The sequence below is a fragment of the Mesoplodon bidens genome (assembly GCF_964165515.1).
Source record: "Mesoplodon bidens genome assembly, chromosome: 7".
NCBI classification, from domain to species: Eukaryota; Metazoa; Chordata; class Mammalia; order Artiodactyla; family Ziphiidae; genus Mesoplodon; species Mesoplodon bidens.
In genome coordinates this window covers 107,835,843-107,853,913 of record NC_138164.1, presented here as the reverse complement: position 1 = coordinate 107,853,913, position 18,071 = coordinate 107,835,843, and the positions used below count along the sequence as shown (strand labels likewise).

The 18,071-nt window shown below is 38.6% G+C and overlaps 1 protein-coding gene across 1 annotated transcript; it reads right to left on the bottom strand.

The window, feature by feature from the left end:
• Window positions 1-15,457: 15,457 nt before the first annotated feature.
• Window positions 15,458-16,148, bottom strand: LOC308620850 (solute carrier family 22 member 10-like; the record flags this gene model as incomplete). The annotated part of the gene is made up of 1 exon (XM_081240742.1): window positions 15,458-16,148. The coding sequence occupies one exon, from the start codon at window positions 16,146-16,148 to the stop codon at window positions 15,690-15,692; it is 459 nt and encodes a 152-aa protein (XP_081096868.1). The 3' UTR covers window positions 15,458-15,689.
• Window positions 16,149-18,071: the final 1,923 nt, after the last annotated feature.

Here is an 18,071-nt window from a genome sequence, read left to right as displayed (position 1 = left end):
ATTTTTTACAGGCTTATAGATTCATTCGGATAACATTTGTGAGGACCTGTTCTGTTCTAGGAATACAGCATTGTGTTAGACAAGGTCTTTAAGTGTAAGACTATGGTGAGTAAGGGAGAGGTATGTAAATAACTACAATCTGATATTATAAAACATATATATGGCAATGCACAATGTGCTATGGAAGAACTGAAGAGCAATATAGGAAAAATGTCACCTTTGTTAGCACTAAATCTTCCATTAAAAAATCTTTTGAAGCCTTATTGTGGTATAATTCATATAACACATAATTCTCTTTAAAATATACACTTACATGGATTTTATTTGTTCACAGTTGTGCATCCATGACTATGCTCTCATTACAGAACATTTTTGTCATCACAAAAGAAACCTGTACCCACGAGGAGTCACACCCCCACACCCCCTTTCCCACTTTACCCCTAACTCTTAGCAACCACTAATCTACGTCTGTCTCTATGGATTTGCCTAATTTATGTATTTCATAGAAATTACGTTATAAAATATGTGGGCCTTTGTATCTGGCTTCTTTCTGGTTTTTTTTTCACTTAACATAATGTTTTCAAGTTTCATCTATGTTGTAACATATGCCATTCTTTCATTCCTTTTTATGACTAATTAATTCTTTTTTTGGCAATTAATTTGACTTTATTATTTTTCTACATATATATTTATTTTTTACTTTATATTGGAGTATAGTGGATTAACAATGTTGTGTTAGTTTCAGGTGTACAGTAAAGTGATTCAGTTATACATATACATATATCTATCCTTTTTCAAATTCTTTTCCCATTTAGGTTATTACAGAATACTAGGCAAAGTTCCCTGTGCTATACAGTAGGTCCTTGTTGGTTATCTATTTTAAATATAGCAGTGCATAAATGTCAATCCCAAATTCCCAATTTATCCCTCCCCCCACCTTTCCCCTTTGGTAACCATAAGTTTGTTTTCTAAGTCTGTGAAACTGTTTCTGTTTTGTAAATGATTTCATTTGTATCATTTTTAAAAAGATTCTGTATATAAGAGATATCATATTATATTTGTCTTTCCCTTTCTGATTTACTTAGTATGATAATCTCCAGGTACATCCATGTTGCTGCAAATGACATTATTTCATTCTTTCTTACAGCTGAGTAATATTCCACCATATATATGTACTACATCTTCTTTATCCATTCCTCTCTTGATGGACATTTAGGTTGCTTCCATGTCCTGGCTATTGTAAATCTCATTGTAGTTTGCATTTCTCTAATAATTAGCAATGTTGTACATCTTTTCATGTGTTTTTGGCCATCTGTATGTCTTCTTTGGAGAAATGTCTATTTAGATCTTTTGCCCACTTTTTGATTGGGTTGTTTGCTTTTTTGATATTGAGCCACATGAGCTGTTTGTATATTTTGGAGATTAATCTCTTGTTGGTCGCTTCATTTGCAAATATTTTCTTCCATTCTGTGAGTTGTCTTTTCGGGTTTTTTTTTATGGTTTCCTTTGCTGTGCAAAAGCTTTTCAGTTTAATTAGATTCCATTTGTTTATTTTTGTTTTTATTTTCATTACACTAGGAGGTGGATCCAAAAAATATTGCTGTGATTTATGTCAAAGAGTGTTCTATGTTTTCTTCTAGGAGTTTTATTGTATTTGATCTTACATTTAGGTCTTTAATCCATTTTGAGTTTATTTTTGTGTAAGGTGTTAGAGAACATTCTAATTTCATTTTTTTACATGGAGCTGTCCAGTTTTCCAAGCACCACTTATTGAAGAGACTGTCTTTTCTTCATTGTATATTCTTGCTTCCTTTGTCATAGACTAATTGACTATAGGTGCGTAGGTTTACTTCTGGGCTTTCTATCCTGTTCCCTTGATCTCTATTTCTGTTTTTGTGCCAATACCATACTGTTTTGATTATTGTACATCTGTAGTGTAGTCTGAAGTCAGAGAGCCTGATTCTTCCAGCTCCGTTTTTCTCTCTCAAGATTGCTTTCGCTATTGGTGTTCTTTCATGTATCCATACAAATTTTAAGATTTTTTTGTTCTAGTTCTGTGAAAAATACTACTGGTAATTTGACAGGGATTGCATTGAGTCTGTAGATTGCCTTGGGTAGTATAGTCATTTTGACAATATTGATTCTTCCAGTACAGAACATTCATATATCTTTCCATTTGTTTATGTCATCTTCAATTTCTTTCATCAGCATCTTACAGTTTTCAGAGTACAGATATTTTGCCTCCTTAAATAGGTTTATTTCTAGGTATTTTACTCTTTTTGATGCAATGGTAAATGGGATTGTTTCCTTCATTTCTCTTTCTGATCTTTCATTGTTAGTGTATACGAATGCAATAGATTTCTCTGTATTAATTTTGTATCCTGCAAATTTACTGAATTCATTGATGACCTCTAGTAGTTTTCTGGTAGTACCTTTAGGGTGTTCTATGTATAGTTTCATGTCATCTGCAAACACTGACAGTTTTAATTCTTTCTTTCCAATGTGGATTCCTTTTATTTCTTTGTCTTCTCTGATTGCTGTGGCATTTGCCTTATATATTTACTTGCTCCTATGTTGGGTGCACATATATTTACAATTGTTATAACTTCTTCTTGGACTGATGCCTTGATCATTATGTACTGTCCTTTGTCTCTTGTAACAGTCTTTTTTTTTAATGACTTTATTGGAGTATAATTGCTTTACAATGGTGTGTTAGTTTCTGCTGTATAACAAAGTGAATCAGCTTTACGTATACATATATCCCCAAATCTCCTCCTTCTTGCATCTCCCTCCCACCCTCCCTATCTCACCCATCTAGGTGGTCACAAAGCACCGAGATGATCTCCCTGTGCATTGTGGCTGCTTCGCACTAGCTATCTATTTTACATTTGGTAGGGTACATATGTCCATGCCACACTCTCACATTGTCCCAGCTTACCCTTCCCCCTCCTCATGTCCTCAAGTCCATTCTCTACGTCTGTGTCTTCATTCCTGTCCTGACCTTAGATTCTTTTTTTTTAACATCTTTATTGGAATATAACTGCTTTACCATGGTGTGTTGGTTTCTGCTTTATAACAAAGTGAATCCGTTAGACATATACATATATCTCCATATCTCTTCCCTCTTGCATCTCCCTCCTTCCCACCCTCCCTATCCCACCCCTCTAGGTGGTCACAAAGCACCAAGCTGATCTTCCTGTGCTATGCAGCTGCTTCCCACTAGCTATCGATTTTACATTTGGTAGGGTACATATGTCCATGCCACCCTCTCACTTTGTCCCATCTTACCCTTCCTCTCCCCGTATCCTCAAGTCCATTCTCTAATAGGTCTGTGTCTTTATTCCCGTCTTGCCCCTAGGTTCTTCATGACCATTTTGTTTGTTTGTTTTTTAGATTCCATATATATGTGTTAGCATACAGTATTTGTTTTTCTCTTTCTGACTTACTATACTCTGTATGACAGACTCTAGGTCCATCCACCTCACTACAAATAACTCTATTTCGTTTCTTTTTATGGCTGAGTAATATTCCACTGTATATATGTGCCACACCTTCTTTATCCAGTCATCTGTTGGTGGGCACTTAGGTTGCTTCCATGTCCTGGCTACTGTAAATAGAGCTGCAATGAACATTGTGGTAATTGACTCTTTTTGAATTATTGTTTACTCAGGGTATATGCCCAGTAGTGGGATTGCTGGGTCGTATGATAGTTCTATTTTTAATTTTTTAAGGAACCTCCATACTGTTCTCCATAGTGGCTGTATCAATTTACATTCCCACCAACAGTGCAAGAGGGTTCCCTTTTCTCCACACCCTCTCCAGCGTTTATTGTTTCTAGATTTTTTGATGATGGCCATTCTGACTGGTGTGAGGTGATATGTCATTGTAGTTTTGATTTGCATTTCTCTAATGATTAATGATGTTGAGCATTCTTTCATGTGCTTCTGGGCCATCTGTATATCTCCTTTGGAGAAATGTGTATGTAGGTATTCTGCCCATTTTTGGATTGGTTTTCTGTTTTTTTGATATTGAGCTGCATGAGCTGCTTGTAAATTCTGGAGATTAATCGTTCATCAGTTGCTTCTTTTGCAAATATTTTCTCCCATTCTGAGGGTTGCCTTTTCATCTTGTTTATGTTTTCCTTTGCTGTCCAAAAGCTTTTACGTATCATTAGGTCACATTTTTGTTTGTTTGTTTGTTTGCTCCTATTTCTATTTCTCTAGGAGGTGGGTCAAAAAGGATCTTGTGGGCTTCCCTGGTGGCGCAGTGGTTGGGAGTCCGCCTGCCGATGCAGGGGACACGGGTTCGTGCCCCGGTCTGGGAGGATCCCGCGTGCCGCGGAGCGGTTGGGCCCGTGAGCCATGGCCGTTGGGCCTGCGCGTCCGGAGCCTGTGCTCCGCAGCGGGAGGGGCCACAACAGTGAGAGGCCCGCATACAGCAAAAAAAAAAAAAAAAAAAAAAAAAAAGGATCTTGTGTTTTATGTCAGAGTGTGCTGCCTATATTTTCCTCTAAGAGTTTGATAGTGTCTGGCCTTACATTTAAGTCTTTAATCCATTTTGAATTTATTTTTGTGTATGGTGTTAGGGAGTGTTCTAATTTCATTCTTTTACATGTAGCTGTCCAGTTTTCCCAGCACCACTTATTGAAGAAGCTGTCTTTTCTCCATTGTATATTCTTTCCTCCTTTATTAAAAATAAGGTGACCATATGTGCGTGGGTTTATCTCTGGGCTCTCTATCCTGTTCCATTGATCTATATTTCTGTTTTTGTACCACATTTTCTTGATTACTGTAGCTCTGTAGTATAGTCTGAAGTCAGGGATCCTGATTCCTCCAGCTCCGTTATTCTTTCTTAAGATTGCTTTGGCTATTCAGAGTCTTTTGTGTTTCCATACAAATTGTGAAATTTTTTATTCTAGTTCTGTGAAAAATGCCATTGGTAGTTTGATAGGGATTGCACTGAATCTGTAGATTGCTTTGGGTAGTATAGTCATTTTCACAATGTTGATTCTTCCAATCCAAGCACATGGTATATCTCTACATCTGTTTGCATCATCTTTAATTTCTTTCACCAGCATCTTGTAGTTTTCTGCATACAGGTCTTTTGTCTCCTTAAGTTGGTTTATTCCTAGGTATTTTATTCTTTTTGTTGCAGTGGTAAATGGGAGTGTTTCCTTAATTTCTTTTTTCATCATTAGTGTATAGGAATGCAAGAGACTTCTGTGCATTAATTTTGTATCCTGCAACTTTACCAAATTCATTGATTAGCTCTAGTAGTTTTCTGCTAGCATCTTTAGGATTCTCTATATGTAGTGTCATGTCATCTGCAAACAGTGACAGCTTTACTTCTTTTCCGATTTGGGTTCCTTTTATTTCTTTTTCCTCTCTGATTGCTGTGACTAAAACTCTAAAACAGTGTTGAATAATAGTGGTGAGAGTGTGCACCCTTGTCTTGTTCCTGATCTTAGTGGAAATGGTTTCAGTTTTTCACCATCAAGAATGATGTTGACTGTGGATTTGTCATATGTGGCCTTTATTATGTTTAGGTAAGTTCCCTCTATGCCTGCTTTCTGGAGGGTTTTTATCATAAATGGGTGTTGAATTTTGTTGAAAGCTTTTCCTGCATCAACTGAGATGATCATATGGCTTTTTTTTGTGTGTGTGTGTGGTACGCAGGCCTCTCACTGTTGTGGCCTCTCCCGTTGCGGAGCACAGGCCCCAGATGCGCAGGCTCAGTGGCCATGGCTCACGGGCCCAGCCGCTCCGCGGCATGTGGGATCTTCCCTGACAGGGGCACGAACCCATGTCCTCTGCTTCGGCAGGTGGACTCTCCACCACTGTGCCACCAGGGAATTCCAATCATATGGTTTTTATCCTTCAGTTTGTTCATATGATGTATCACATTGATTGATTTGTGTATATTGAAGAATCTTTGCATTCCTGGGATTAACCCCACTTGATCATGGTGTATGATCCTTTCAATGTGCTGTTGGATTCCGTTTGCTAGTATTTTGTTGAGGATTTTTGCATGTTTGTTCATCAGTGATATTGGCCCGTAGTGGTCTTTCTTTGTGACATCCTTGTCTGGTTTTGGTATCAGGGTGATGGTGGTCTCATAGAATGAGTTTCATAGTGTTCCTCCCTCTGCTATATTTTGGAAGAGTTTGAGAAGGATAGGTGTTTGCTCTTCTCTAAATGTTTGATAGAATTCCCCTGTGAAGCCATCTGGTCCTGGGCTTTTGTTTGTTGGAAGATATTTAATCACAATCTCAATTTCAGTGCTTGTGATTGGTCTGATTATATTTTCTATTTCTTCCTGGTTCAGTGTCAGAAGATTGTGCTTTTCTAAGAATTTGTCCATTTCTTCCAGGTTGTCCATTTTATTGGCAAATAGTTGCTTGCAGTAATCTCTCATGATCCTTTGGATTTCTGTGGTTTCAGTCGTTACTTCTCCTTTTCATTTCTAATTCTGTTGATTTGAGTCTTCTTTTTTTTCTTGATGAGTCTGGTTAATGGTTTATCAATTTTGTTTATCTTCTCAAAGAACCAGCTTTTAGTTTTATTGATCTTTGCTATCGTTTCCTTCATTTCTTTTTCATTTATTCCTGATCTGATCTATATGATTTCTTTTCTCCTGCTAACTTTGGGGTTTATTTATTCTTCTTTCTCTAATTGCTTAGATGTAAGGTTAGGTTGTTTAAGGTAGGATAGTATTGCTATAAACTTCCCACTTAGAACTGCTTTTGCTGCATCCCATAGGTTTTGGGTCATCTTGCTTTATTGTCATTTGTTTCTGGGTATTTTTTTATTTCCTCTTTGATTTCTTCAGTGATCTCTTGGTTATTAAGTAGTGTACTATTTAGCCTCCATGTGTTTGTATTTTTTACAGATTTTTTCCTGTAATTGATATCTAGTCTCATAGCATTGTGGTCAGAAAAGATACTTGATACGATTTCAATATTCTTAACTTTACCATGCCTAATTTTGTGACCCAAGATATGATTTATCCTGGAGAATGTTCCATGAGCACTTGAGAAGAATGTGTATTCTGTTGTTTTTGGATGGAATGTCCTATAAATATCAATTAAGTCCATCTTGTTTAATGTATCATTTAAAGCTTGTGTTCCTTATTTATTTTCATTTTGGATGATCTGTCCATTGTTGAAAGTGGGGTGTTAAAGTCCCCTACTATCATGGTGTTACTGTCGATTTCCCCTTTTCTGGCTGTTAGTATTTGTCTTAGGTATTGAGGTGCTCCTATGTTGGGTGCATAAATATTTACAATTGTTATATCTTCTTCTTGGTTTGATCCCTTGATCATTATGTAGTGTCCTTCTTTGTCACTTGTAATAGTCTTTGTTTTAAAATCTATTTTGTCTGATATGAGAATTGCTACTCCAGCTTTCTTTTGATTTCAATTTGCATGGAATATCTTTTTTCATCCCCTCACTTTCAGTCTGTATGTGTCCCTAGGTCTGAAATGGTTCTCTTGTAGACAGCATATATACGGGTCTTGTTTTTATATCCATTCAGCCAGTCTGTCTTTTGGTTGGAGCATTTAATCCTTTTACATTTAAGGTAATTATCGATATGTATGTTCCTATTACCATTTTCTTATTTGTTTTAGGTTTGTTATTGTAGGTCTTTTCTTTCTCTGTGTTTCCTGCCTGGAGAAGTTCCTTTAGCAGTTGTTGTGAAGCTGGTTTGGTGGTGCTGAATTCTCTCAGCTTTCGCTTGTCTCTAAAGGTTTTAATTTCTCTGTCAAATCTGAATGAGATCCTTGCTGGGTAGAGTAATCTTGGCTGTAGGTTTTTCTCCTTCATCACTTTAAATATGTCCTGCCACTCCCTTCTGGCTTGCAGAGTTTCTGCTGAAAGATCAGCTGTTAACCTTATGGGGATTCCCTTGTGTGTTATTTGTTGTTTTTCCCTTGCTGCTTTTTAATATTTTTTCTTTGTATTTAATTTTTGATAGTTTGATTAATATGTGTCTTAACGTGTTTCTGCTTGGATTTATCCTGTATGGGACTCTCTGTGCTTCCTGGTCTTGATTAACTATTTCCTTTCCCATGTTAGGGGAGTTTTCAACTATAATCTCTTCAAATATTTTCTCAGTTCCTTTCTTTTTCTCTTCTTCTTCTGGGACCCCTATAATTCGAATGTTGGTGCATTTAATGCTGCTGTAATCTTGATTGTTAACTTCCTTCTACTAACTTTGGGCTTAGTTTGTTCTTTTTTCTACTTCTTTGAGGTATAAAGTTAGATTGTTTATTTAAGATATTTTTTCTTTCTAACATAGACATTTGTTACTATAAAATTCACTTTTGGGCTTCCCTGGTGGCACAGTGGTTGAGAGTCCGCCTGCCGATGCAGGGGACGCGGGTTTGTGCCCCGTTCCGGGAAGATCCCACATGCCGTGGAGCGGCTAGGCCCATGAGCCATGGCCGCTGAGCCTGCGCGTCCAGAGCCTGTGCTCCACAACAGGAGAGGCCACAGCAGTGAGAGGCCTGTGTACCGCAAAAAAAAAAAAAAAAAAAAAAAAAATTCACTTTTACTAGTATCTTGCCACATCTCAGAAATTATGGTGTGCTTTGATTTTGTTTTTGTTTGTCTCAGATATTTTTAAAACCCTCTTTTAATTTCCTCTTCAGTGTAATGTTTGTTCAAGAGTGTGTTGTTAATGTCTACATATTTGTGATAAAAATATAAGTGCTCAGTTAACTGGGTATAGAAGGAACATACCTCAACATAATAAAGATGATATACAACTGGTCTTCAGATAACATCATACACAGTAGTGACACTTTGAAATATTTCCCTCTATGTTCAGGGGAAAAAAGTGGGCCCACTCACACCTCTCCTATCAACATAATCCTGGAATTCCTACTCAGAGCTACCAGGTGAGAAAAAGAAGTAAAATATATCCTTACTGGAAAGGAGGAATTATATTCTCTATGGTTGCAGATGATATGAACTTGTACATAGAAAATCCTGTCAACTCAAACAAAAAAATTTGCTAGAACTAATCTACAAATTCAGTAACTTTGTAGGATACAAAATCAACATATAGAGATCAAATGCATTTCTACATGCTAACAAAGAAATATCTGATTCCTCCAGCTCCGTTTTTCTTTCTCAAGATTGCTTTGGGTATTTGGGGTCTTTTGTGTTTTCATACAAATTGTGAAATATTTTTTGTTCTAGTACTGTGAAAAATGCCAGTGGTAGTTTGATAATGGTTGCATTGAATCTGTAGATTGCTTTGGGTAGTAGAGTCATTTTCACAATGTTGATTCTTCTAATCCAAGAACATGGTATATATCTCCATCTATTTGTATCATCTTTAATTTCTTTTATTATTGTCTTCTAATTTTCTGTATACTGGTCTTTTGTCTCCTTAGGAAGGTTTATCCCTAGATATTTTATTCTTTTTGTTGCAGTGGTAATTGGGAGTGTTTTCTTAATTTCACTTCCAGATTTTTCATCATTAGTGTATAGGAATGCAAGAGATTTCTGTGCATTAATTTTGTATCCTGCTACTTTGACAAATTCATCAATTAGCTCTAGTAGTTTTCTGCTAGCATCTTTAGGATTCTCTATGTATAGTGTCATGTCATCTGCAAACAGTGACAGCTTTACTTCTTTTCCAATTTGGATTCCTTTTCTTTCTTTTTCTTCTCTGATTGCTGTGACTAAAATTTCCAAAACTATGTTGACTAATAGTGGTGAGAATGGGCAACCTTGTCTTTTTCCTGCTCTTAGTGGAAATGGTTTCAGTTTCTCACCATTGAGGACGATGTTGGCTGTGGGTTTGTCATATATGGCCTTTATTATGTTGAGGAAAGTTCCCTCTAAGCCTACTTTCTGGAGGGTTTTTTTTTAATTAATTAATTTATTTATTTTTGGCTGTGTTGGGTCTTCATTGCTGCACAGGGGCTTTCTCTAGTTGCGGCAAGCGGGGACTACTCTTCATTGTGGTGCACAGGCTTCTCATTACGGTGGCTCCTCTTTTTTTTTTTTTTTTTTTTTTTTTTGCGGTACGCAGGCCTCTCACTGCTGTGGCCTCTCCCATCGCGCAGCACAGGCTCCGGACGCGCAGACTCTAGCGGCCATGGCTCACGGGCTCAGACGCTCCGCAGCATGTGGGATCTTCCCGGACCGGGGCACGAACCCGCGTCCCCTGCATCGGCAGGCGGACTCTCAACCACTGCGCCACCATGGAAGCCCTGGAGGGTTTTTATCATAAATGGATGTTGAATTTTGTCGAAAGCTTTCTCTGCATCTATTGAGATGATCATATGGTTTTTCTCCTTCAGTTTGTTAATATGCTGTATCACATTGATTGATTTGCATAGATTGAAGAATCCTTGGATTCCTGGTATAAACCCCACTTCATCACAGTGTATGATCCTTTTATGTGCTGTTGGATTCTCTTTCCTAGTATTTTGTTGAGGATTTTTGCATCTATGTTCATCAGTGATATTGGCATGTAATTTTCTTTCTTTGTGACATCTTTGTCTGGTTTTGGTATCAGAGTGATGGTCCCTGACTTCAGACTATACTACAAAGCTACAGTAATCAAGACAGTATGGTACTGGCACAAAAACAGAAATATAGATCAATGGAACAGGACAGAAAGCCCAGAGATAAACCCACGCACATATGGTCACCTTATCTTTGATAAAGGAGGCAAGAATGTACAGTGGAGAAAAGACAGCCTCTTCAATAAGTGGTGCTGGGAAAACTGGACAGCTACATGTAAAAGAATGAAATTAGAACACTCCCTAACACCATATACAAAAATAAACCCAAAATGGATTAAAGACCAAAATGTAAGGCCATAAACCATCAAACTCTTAGAGGAAAACATAGGCAGAACACTCTATGACATAAATCACAGCAAGATCCTTTTTGACCTACCTCCTAGAGAAATGGAAATAAAAACAAAAATAAACAAATGGGACCTAATGAAACTTAAAAGCTTTTGCATGAAAAAGGAAACCATAAATGAGATGAAAAGACAACTCTCAAAATGGGAGAAAATATTTGCAAATGAAGCAACTGACAGAAGATTAATCTCCAAAATTTAGAAGCAGCTCATGCTGCTCAACCTTAAAAAAACAAACAACCCAATCCAAAAATGGGCAGAAGACCTAAATATGCATTTCTCCAAAGAAGATATACAGATTGCCAACAGACACATGAAAGAATGCTCAACATCATTAATCATTAGAGAAATGCAAATCAAAACTACAATGAGATGTCACCTCACACCAGTCAGAATGGCCATTCATCAAAAAATCTAGAAACAATAAATGCTGGAGAGGGTGTGGAGAAAAGGGAACCCTCTTGCACTGTTGGTGGGAATGTAAATTGATACAGCCACTATGGAGAACAGTATGGAGATTCCTTAGAAAACTAAAAATAGAACTACCATACGACCCAGAAATCCCACTACTGGGCATATAGCCTGAGAAAACCACAATTCAAAAGGAGTCATGTACCAAAACGTTCATTGCAGCTCTATTTACAATAGCCAGGACATGGAAGCAACCAAAGTTTCCATCAACAGATGAATGGATAAAGAAGATGTGGCACATATATACAATGGAATATTACTCAGCCATAAAAAGGAACGAAACTGAGTTATTTGTAGTGAGGTGGATAGACCTAGAGACTGTCATACAGAGTGAAATAAGTCAGAAAGAGAGAAACAAATACCGTATGTTAACACATATATATGGAGTCTAAAAAAAAATGGTCATGAAGAACCTAGGGGCAAGATGGGAATAAAGATGCAGACCTACTAGAGAATGGACTTGAGGATATGGGGAGGGGGAAAGGTAAGCTGGGACAAAATGAAAGAGTGGCATGGACATATATACACTACCAAACGTAAAATAGATAGCTAGTAGGAAGCAGCCGCATAGCACAGAGAGATCAGCTCAGTGGTTTGTGACCACCTAGAGGGGTGGGATAGGGAGGGTGGAAGGGAGGGAGGTGAAAGAGGGAGGAGATATGGGGACATATGTATATGTATAACTGATTCACTTTGTTATAAAGCAGAAACTAACACACCAATGTAAAGCAATTATACTCCAGTAAAGATGTTAAAAAAAAACGAAAGAAACAGTCCCATTTACTATAGCATCAAAAACAATAAAATAATTAAGTATAAGTTTAACCAAGGAGATGAAAGATCTGGACACTGAAAACAACAAGACTTTGATGAAAGAATGTAAGACACAAATAAATGGAAAGATGACCCATGTTCATATTAGAAAAATTAGTATTTTTAAAATGTCCAGGGGCTTCCCTGGTGGTGCAGTGGTTGAGAGTCCACCTGCTGATGCAGGGGATGGGGGTTCGTTCCCCGGTCCGGGAAGATCCCACATGCCGTGGAGCAGCTGGGCCTGTGAGCCATGGCCACTGAGCCTGCACGTCCAGAGCTTGTGCTCCGCAACGGGAGAGGCCACAACAGCGAGAGGCCCGCGTACCGCGAAAATAAAATAAAATAAAATAAAAATAAAATGTCCATACTATGCAAAACCATCTATAGATTCAGTGCAGTCTCTTTCAAAGTTCTAATGACATTTTTCACAGAAATAGAAAAACTATCCTAAAATTTATGTGAAATCACCAATGACCCCAAATAGTCAAAGCAATCCTCACAAAGAAGATCCAAGCTAGAAGCATCACACTTTTGATTTCAAACTATACTACAAAGCTATAGTAATAAAACAGTATGGTACTGGCATTAAAATAGACCATAAACCAATAGAAAAGAATCATGATCCCAGAAATTAAGCCTTCAGATACCATATGTGGTAAAGAAGCCAATAACAGTGTCTTCAGTAATGGTATTGAAAAAACTGTATAATCACATAGAGAAGAATGAAGTTTGACCCCTATATTCACAATTGAAAAAATTCACTCAGAATGGATTAGACTTACACAATACCCTGAAACAGTAAAACTCCTGGAAAAAAAGATAAGGACAAAGCCCCTTGACATTCTTGAAAACAGTGTTTTGGATATATTAGCCTTCTGAACTGGCATAAGGGTACTTCTCATTGTTTTCATTTGTAATTCTCTAATGATTAGAGATGTTATGCATCTTTTTATATACCTGTTCACTATTTCTATGTGACCTTTGGAGAAATACCTATTGATTTCCTTTGCCCATTTTAAAAAATCAGGTTATTTGTGGATTTTTGCCATTGGTTCTAGTAGTTCCCTGTAAATTTTGGATAGTAACTCTTTATCAGCTATATGACTTTCACATATTTTCTCTCATTCTGTAGGTTTCCTTTTCATTTTGTTGATCATTGCTTTGTTAAGTTTTTTGGTTTGATATAATCCCACTTTGTTTTTCCTTTTCATGACGGTGTTCAGAAGTTTTAACCTATTTTTAGTTTAAAATCTTTAGCTTAGCTATAAGGCTCCGTCTTCTTTCCTTAAGTTTCCACACTCATTACCTGTCATAACCCACTTCCACCCACAGCCACACATATCTATCACTCTATGCCCATATAAAGAGATCAATCAGCATTTTATTGTGAATCATCATAAAGGGTTCAGTTGGAAGACCGGCCAATATGAGCACTCTGACCCTGAAATCTTTTATGAATTACACTGAGGTGATACATTCAGAGTCCACAATTTTCAGCTGTAAGATTGAATGATGTTAGGCTTACAGACAACAAGGGATACTTTAAGCCTTTCACTTCCCCTACAGGAGACTTGCATGTATGGCTGCCATGGTTGTCCTCTTACTTTCAAATGATTACTGCCAGGCACAGAATAACCCAAACCTCTCACACACAAGTTATAACACCAGGGGTCTACAGATTAATTACCTTACATGTTTGCAAGTATTACCTCTAACGAGGATTTTTTTTTTACAGAATCAAACATCCAGATTATAGCCACAACATGTCTTAATTCAACTTCAGTACCAAATAACAAAGCATCAGGTTTTATAGAATGAATACTAATTACAGTGGGGGTAACCGCAACATGATGACTGATGTAGGAAACCACAGCATTTAGCTCACTGAATCTGTAAGGTACTTAATATAGAAGCTATGGCAAAGGCCTGCATTCCTTTTACTTCCCATTGGCAACTCCTTCTCATCTTTATAAATGAAGTTTATGGCAACTTGCCTCTAAATGCTGTTCTGAAATGCACCCAGATCTTATAAAGAGGTCATTTCTGTCTCCAGTACAGAGAGCTCTGTGGCAACAAAATGGCATTTATCACAATGAGTCTAATTCTGCATTTCCATCTATAGCTCCCTGGGAACCAAGGCAACCCACAACAGTTTAAATTATATACTAGGGGAGCTCAATAAAGACTTCTTTATGAAACAGTTAATCATAAACTGTGAAAACACCACAGAGGAAGGGCAGCAGTGAGCTAGACACTCATCCGTCTGAGAGATGGCCATATATGAGGCCCCACACCAGCATTCCAGCCAGGAATCAGGATTGAACCACTGGTTTCTGTGACTGATGATCACATACGAGGTCCCACCGGAAGAGAAGGAAACCAGCACAGAGGAGCTTCACATCATCTTGAATCCCTCGATGTGCACTGACTCCAATAGCCCTCAGTGAACACACCCTCTGGCTTCCTTTACTACATCTACTCATCTGTATCATTCATGTCTCAGCTTAAGCATATATTTTCTAGAATTCCTCAGCTAACTCTTCTAGGTTATCTTGGGGCCAATCTTTACATTCACTTAGCACTGCATACCTCAGTAGACCTCAATATTTGCACACATTGAAACCACTGAAGTTTGGCCTATCGCTGTTGTGGCCTCTCCCGTTGCGGAGCACAGGCTCCGGACGCGCAGACCCAGCAGCCACGGCTCACGGGCCCAGCCGCTCTGCGGCATGTGGGATCTTCCCGGACCGGGGCACGAACCCCGTGTCCCCTGCATCGGCAGGCAGACTCTCAACCAGTGCGCCACCAGGGAAGCCCAGTTTTTTTTTTTTTTTTGAAGATGTTGGGGGTAGGAGTTTATTAATTAGTTTATTTATTTTTGCTGTGTTGCATCTTCGTTTCTGTGTGAGGGCTTTCTCTAGTTGTGGCAAGCGGGGGCCACTCTTCATCGCGGTGCGTGGGCCTCTCACTATCGCGGCCTCTCTTGTTGCGGAGCACAGGCTCCAGATGCGCAGGCTCAGTAGTTGTGGCTCACGGGCCTAGTTGCTCCGCGGCATGTGGGATCTTCCCAGACCAGGGCTCGAACCCGTGTCCCTTGCATTAGCAGGCAGATTCTCAACCACTGCACCACCAGGGAAGCCCCACTGAAGTTTTTTTTTCAACACTGATTCCCAGATTTCACACCCAGAGTGAAATGCATTCCGATTTGTTTCTCAGACAAGTAGCCAGGACATGGAATTAAAAAAAACTAATAGTTGCAATTTGCAACTAGGTTGAGAGCAAATGACCAAGAATAATTTTCCACAATTTATATCAAGTACTTATCCAACCATCAACATTCACATTAAATTTAAAACTTTGTGATAGGAAAATTCATGTCTACTTTGTTGATTTCACTGTCACCAATTGTGCTATAAGTGCTTGGCAATTAAATAGATAAGCAATCACTTTTCCTAAAAGAATGAAAGAGAGATGGCTACATTATCTACTCAGTAACTGAACAGTTGAACTGTGTTTATTTTATGCTATTGTAAACACCCACACCATGTACTCAGAAGAGTTAAATGGGGACTTTACCTCAGTCACGATGGTGGAGGAGAAGGAACTTCGGTCATACACCCAGCCGCCCACGCAGGGCTCCGTGTCCAGGTCAGTCATGTTGGGGAAGGTCCCATTCAGGTGAAGGAGGTGCCACTGGGGGAGGAGGAAATGATGACATTTCTCTGGTTTCAAGTTAGACTCTAACGGGATGGAGATTCTCAGGAGGACATCAGGGCTGAAGATCCCAGCGTCATTATCAGAGACAGTGCCATTATCAAGGATGTGGACCCAGCAGTGATGACCAGGAATGGCTGCAGTGAAATTCTCCAATAGTAGATGACAAACTACTATCATGAGAGAAGGAAGAATTAAAACCATCTGAAGGATCTGGAATTTCCCCAGGCCACCAAATTCATCCAGGAGCTCCTCAAAGGCCATTGTGTACAGGTGATCCTCAGGATGACTTTAGCTACAACTTCAAAGGGAGAAAAACATTTCCTTTCACTAATTGACACTAAGTCTATGTGACCTCACACCAGTTTCTCATCAATGGTTCCTGTGACCTCACTACTGCAACAGAGCAGTGGAAGCAATTTCCCCAGTCCTTTTGGAATCAGGAGGTATTTCTTCTTTAGAAAAGTCACAGAGAAAATAATTTACCAAAGATACTTCTATCTGATGACCATTAAATCTGTTTAAAGTTTTACTCTCTGAATGTGCTTGGCCTCAGTGATTTCTGTGAAGTGAACTTTGGACTTTGGCATGTACATGGTCTCTAAACAAGCTAAAATAAGCCTGCTACAGGGTCTTCAGTCACTTCCAGAAAATTGAATTTGAGACACACAGAAGTGAACTGCTTTATGATCTTTCTGTGGAAAAAACAGAAAACAAGTGTTTTTATTGTTTACACTGAATTTAGATTAAACTAATTAACAAAATACAATCATTTTTGTTTTCAGTTTTAGGATCAGCTTTATTCTGCATTTTATCTTCACCAGGGAGAAGGCAAAAAAGCTGGAGAACAGACCAACCTGCACCACACAGTCACAGATCACATCTCTAAAGAGTATACATGGTGGAAATTAAGGGCCTAAAGCAGGTCAGCAGTGAAGCACAAAGATCAATCACCAGGATCCCAAACATCTCATCTCGTCTTTCCTTATTGGCTGTTTGGAATCAGTCATTTATATTTCATTTAGTTTCCTTTTTTAAAGCACAACCAACATTCCAACAAATAATCATTTTCTGTTCTTTTTTGGGGATGCAGAGACAAAATTACTCAGTTTTTGATTTTTGCAACATCATCAGCTTGTTCTCCACAACCATGGTGGTGGTGATCCACACAGTCCACAAAATTCAGTTTATTTTGAGGTTCAAGTGAGAGGTTGACACTCTGAAAGATGGATGGAGGCATCCTTGGCTATTACGCACCCAGGGCTAGGTGAATTTTTGCCCCAAAGGAGCTGAACTTGGTTTCTGTTGTCTCCCCTGAAAACCACATCATTCCTACAGCTGAGACCCTCTTCTTTTTTTTTTTAACATCTTTATTGGAGTATAATTGCTTTACAATGGTGTGTTAGTTTCTGCTTTATAACAAAGTGAATCAGCTATACGTATACATATGTCCCCATATCCCCTCCCTCTTACATCTCCCTCCCACCTTCCCTATCCTACCCCTCTAGGTGGACACAAAGCACCAAGCTGATATCCCTGTGCCATGTAGCTTCTTCCCACTGGCTGTCTATTTTACATTTGGTAGTGTATATATGTCCATGCCACTCTCTCACTTTGTCCCAGCTCACCCGTCCCCATACCTGTGTCCTCAAGTCCATTCTCTACGTCTGCGTTTTTATTGCTGCCCTGCCCCTAGGTTCTTCAGAACCATTTTCGTTTTTTATTAGATTCTATATACATGTGTTAGCATACGGTATTTGTTTTTCTCTTTCTGACTTACTTCACTCTGTATGACAGTCTCTAGGTCCATCCACCTCACTACAAATAACTCAATTTCATTACTTTTTATGGCTGAGTAATATTCCATTGTATATATGTGCCACATCTTCTTTATCATCTGTCAATGGACACTTAGGTTGCTTCCATGTCCTGGGAATTGTAAATAGTGCTGCACTGAACAGTGGGCTATATGAATCTTTTTGAATTATGGTTTTCTCAGGATATATGCCCAGTAGTGAGATTGCTGGGTCATATGGTACTTCTATTTCTAGGTTTTTAAGGAACCTCCATAATGTTCTCCATAGTGGCTGTATCAATTTACATTCCCACCAACAGTGCAACAGGGTTCCCTTTTCTCCACACCCTCTCTGGCATTCGTTTGTAGATTTTTTGATGATGGCCATTCTG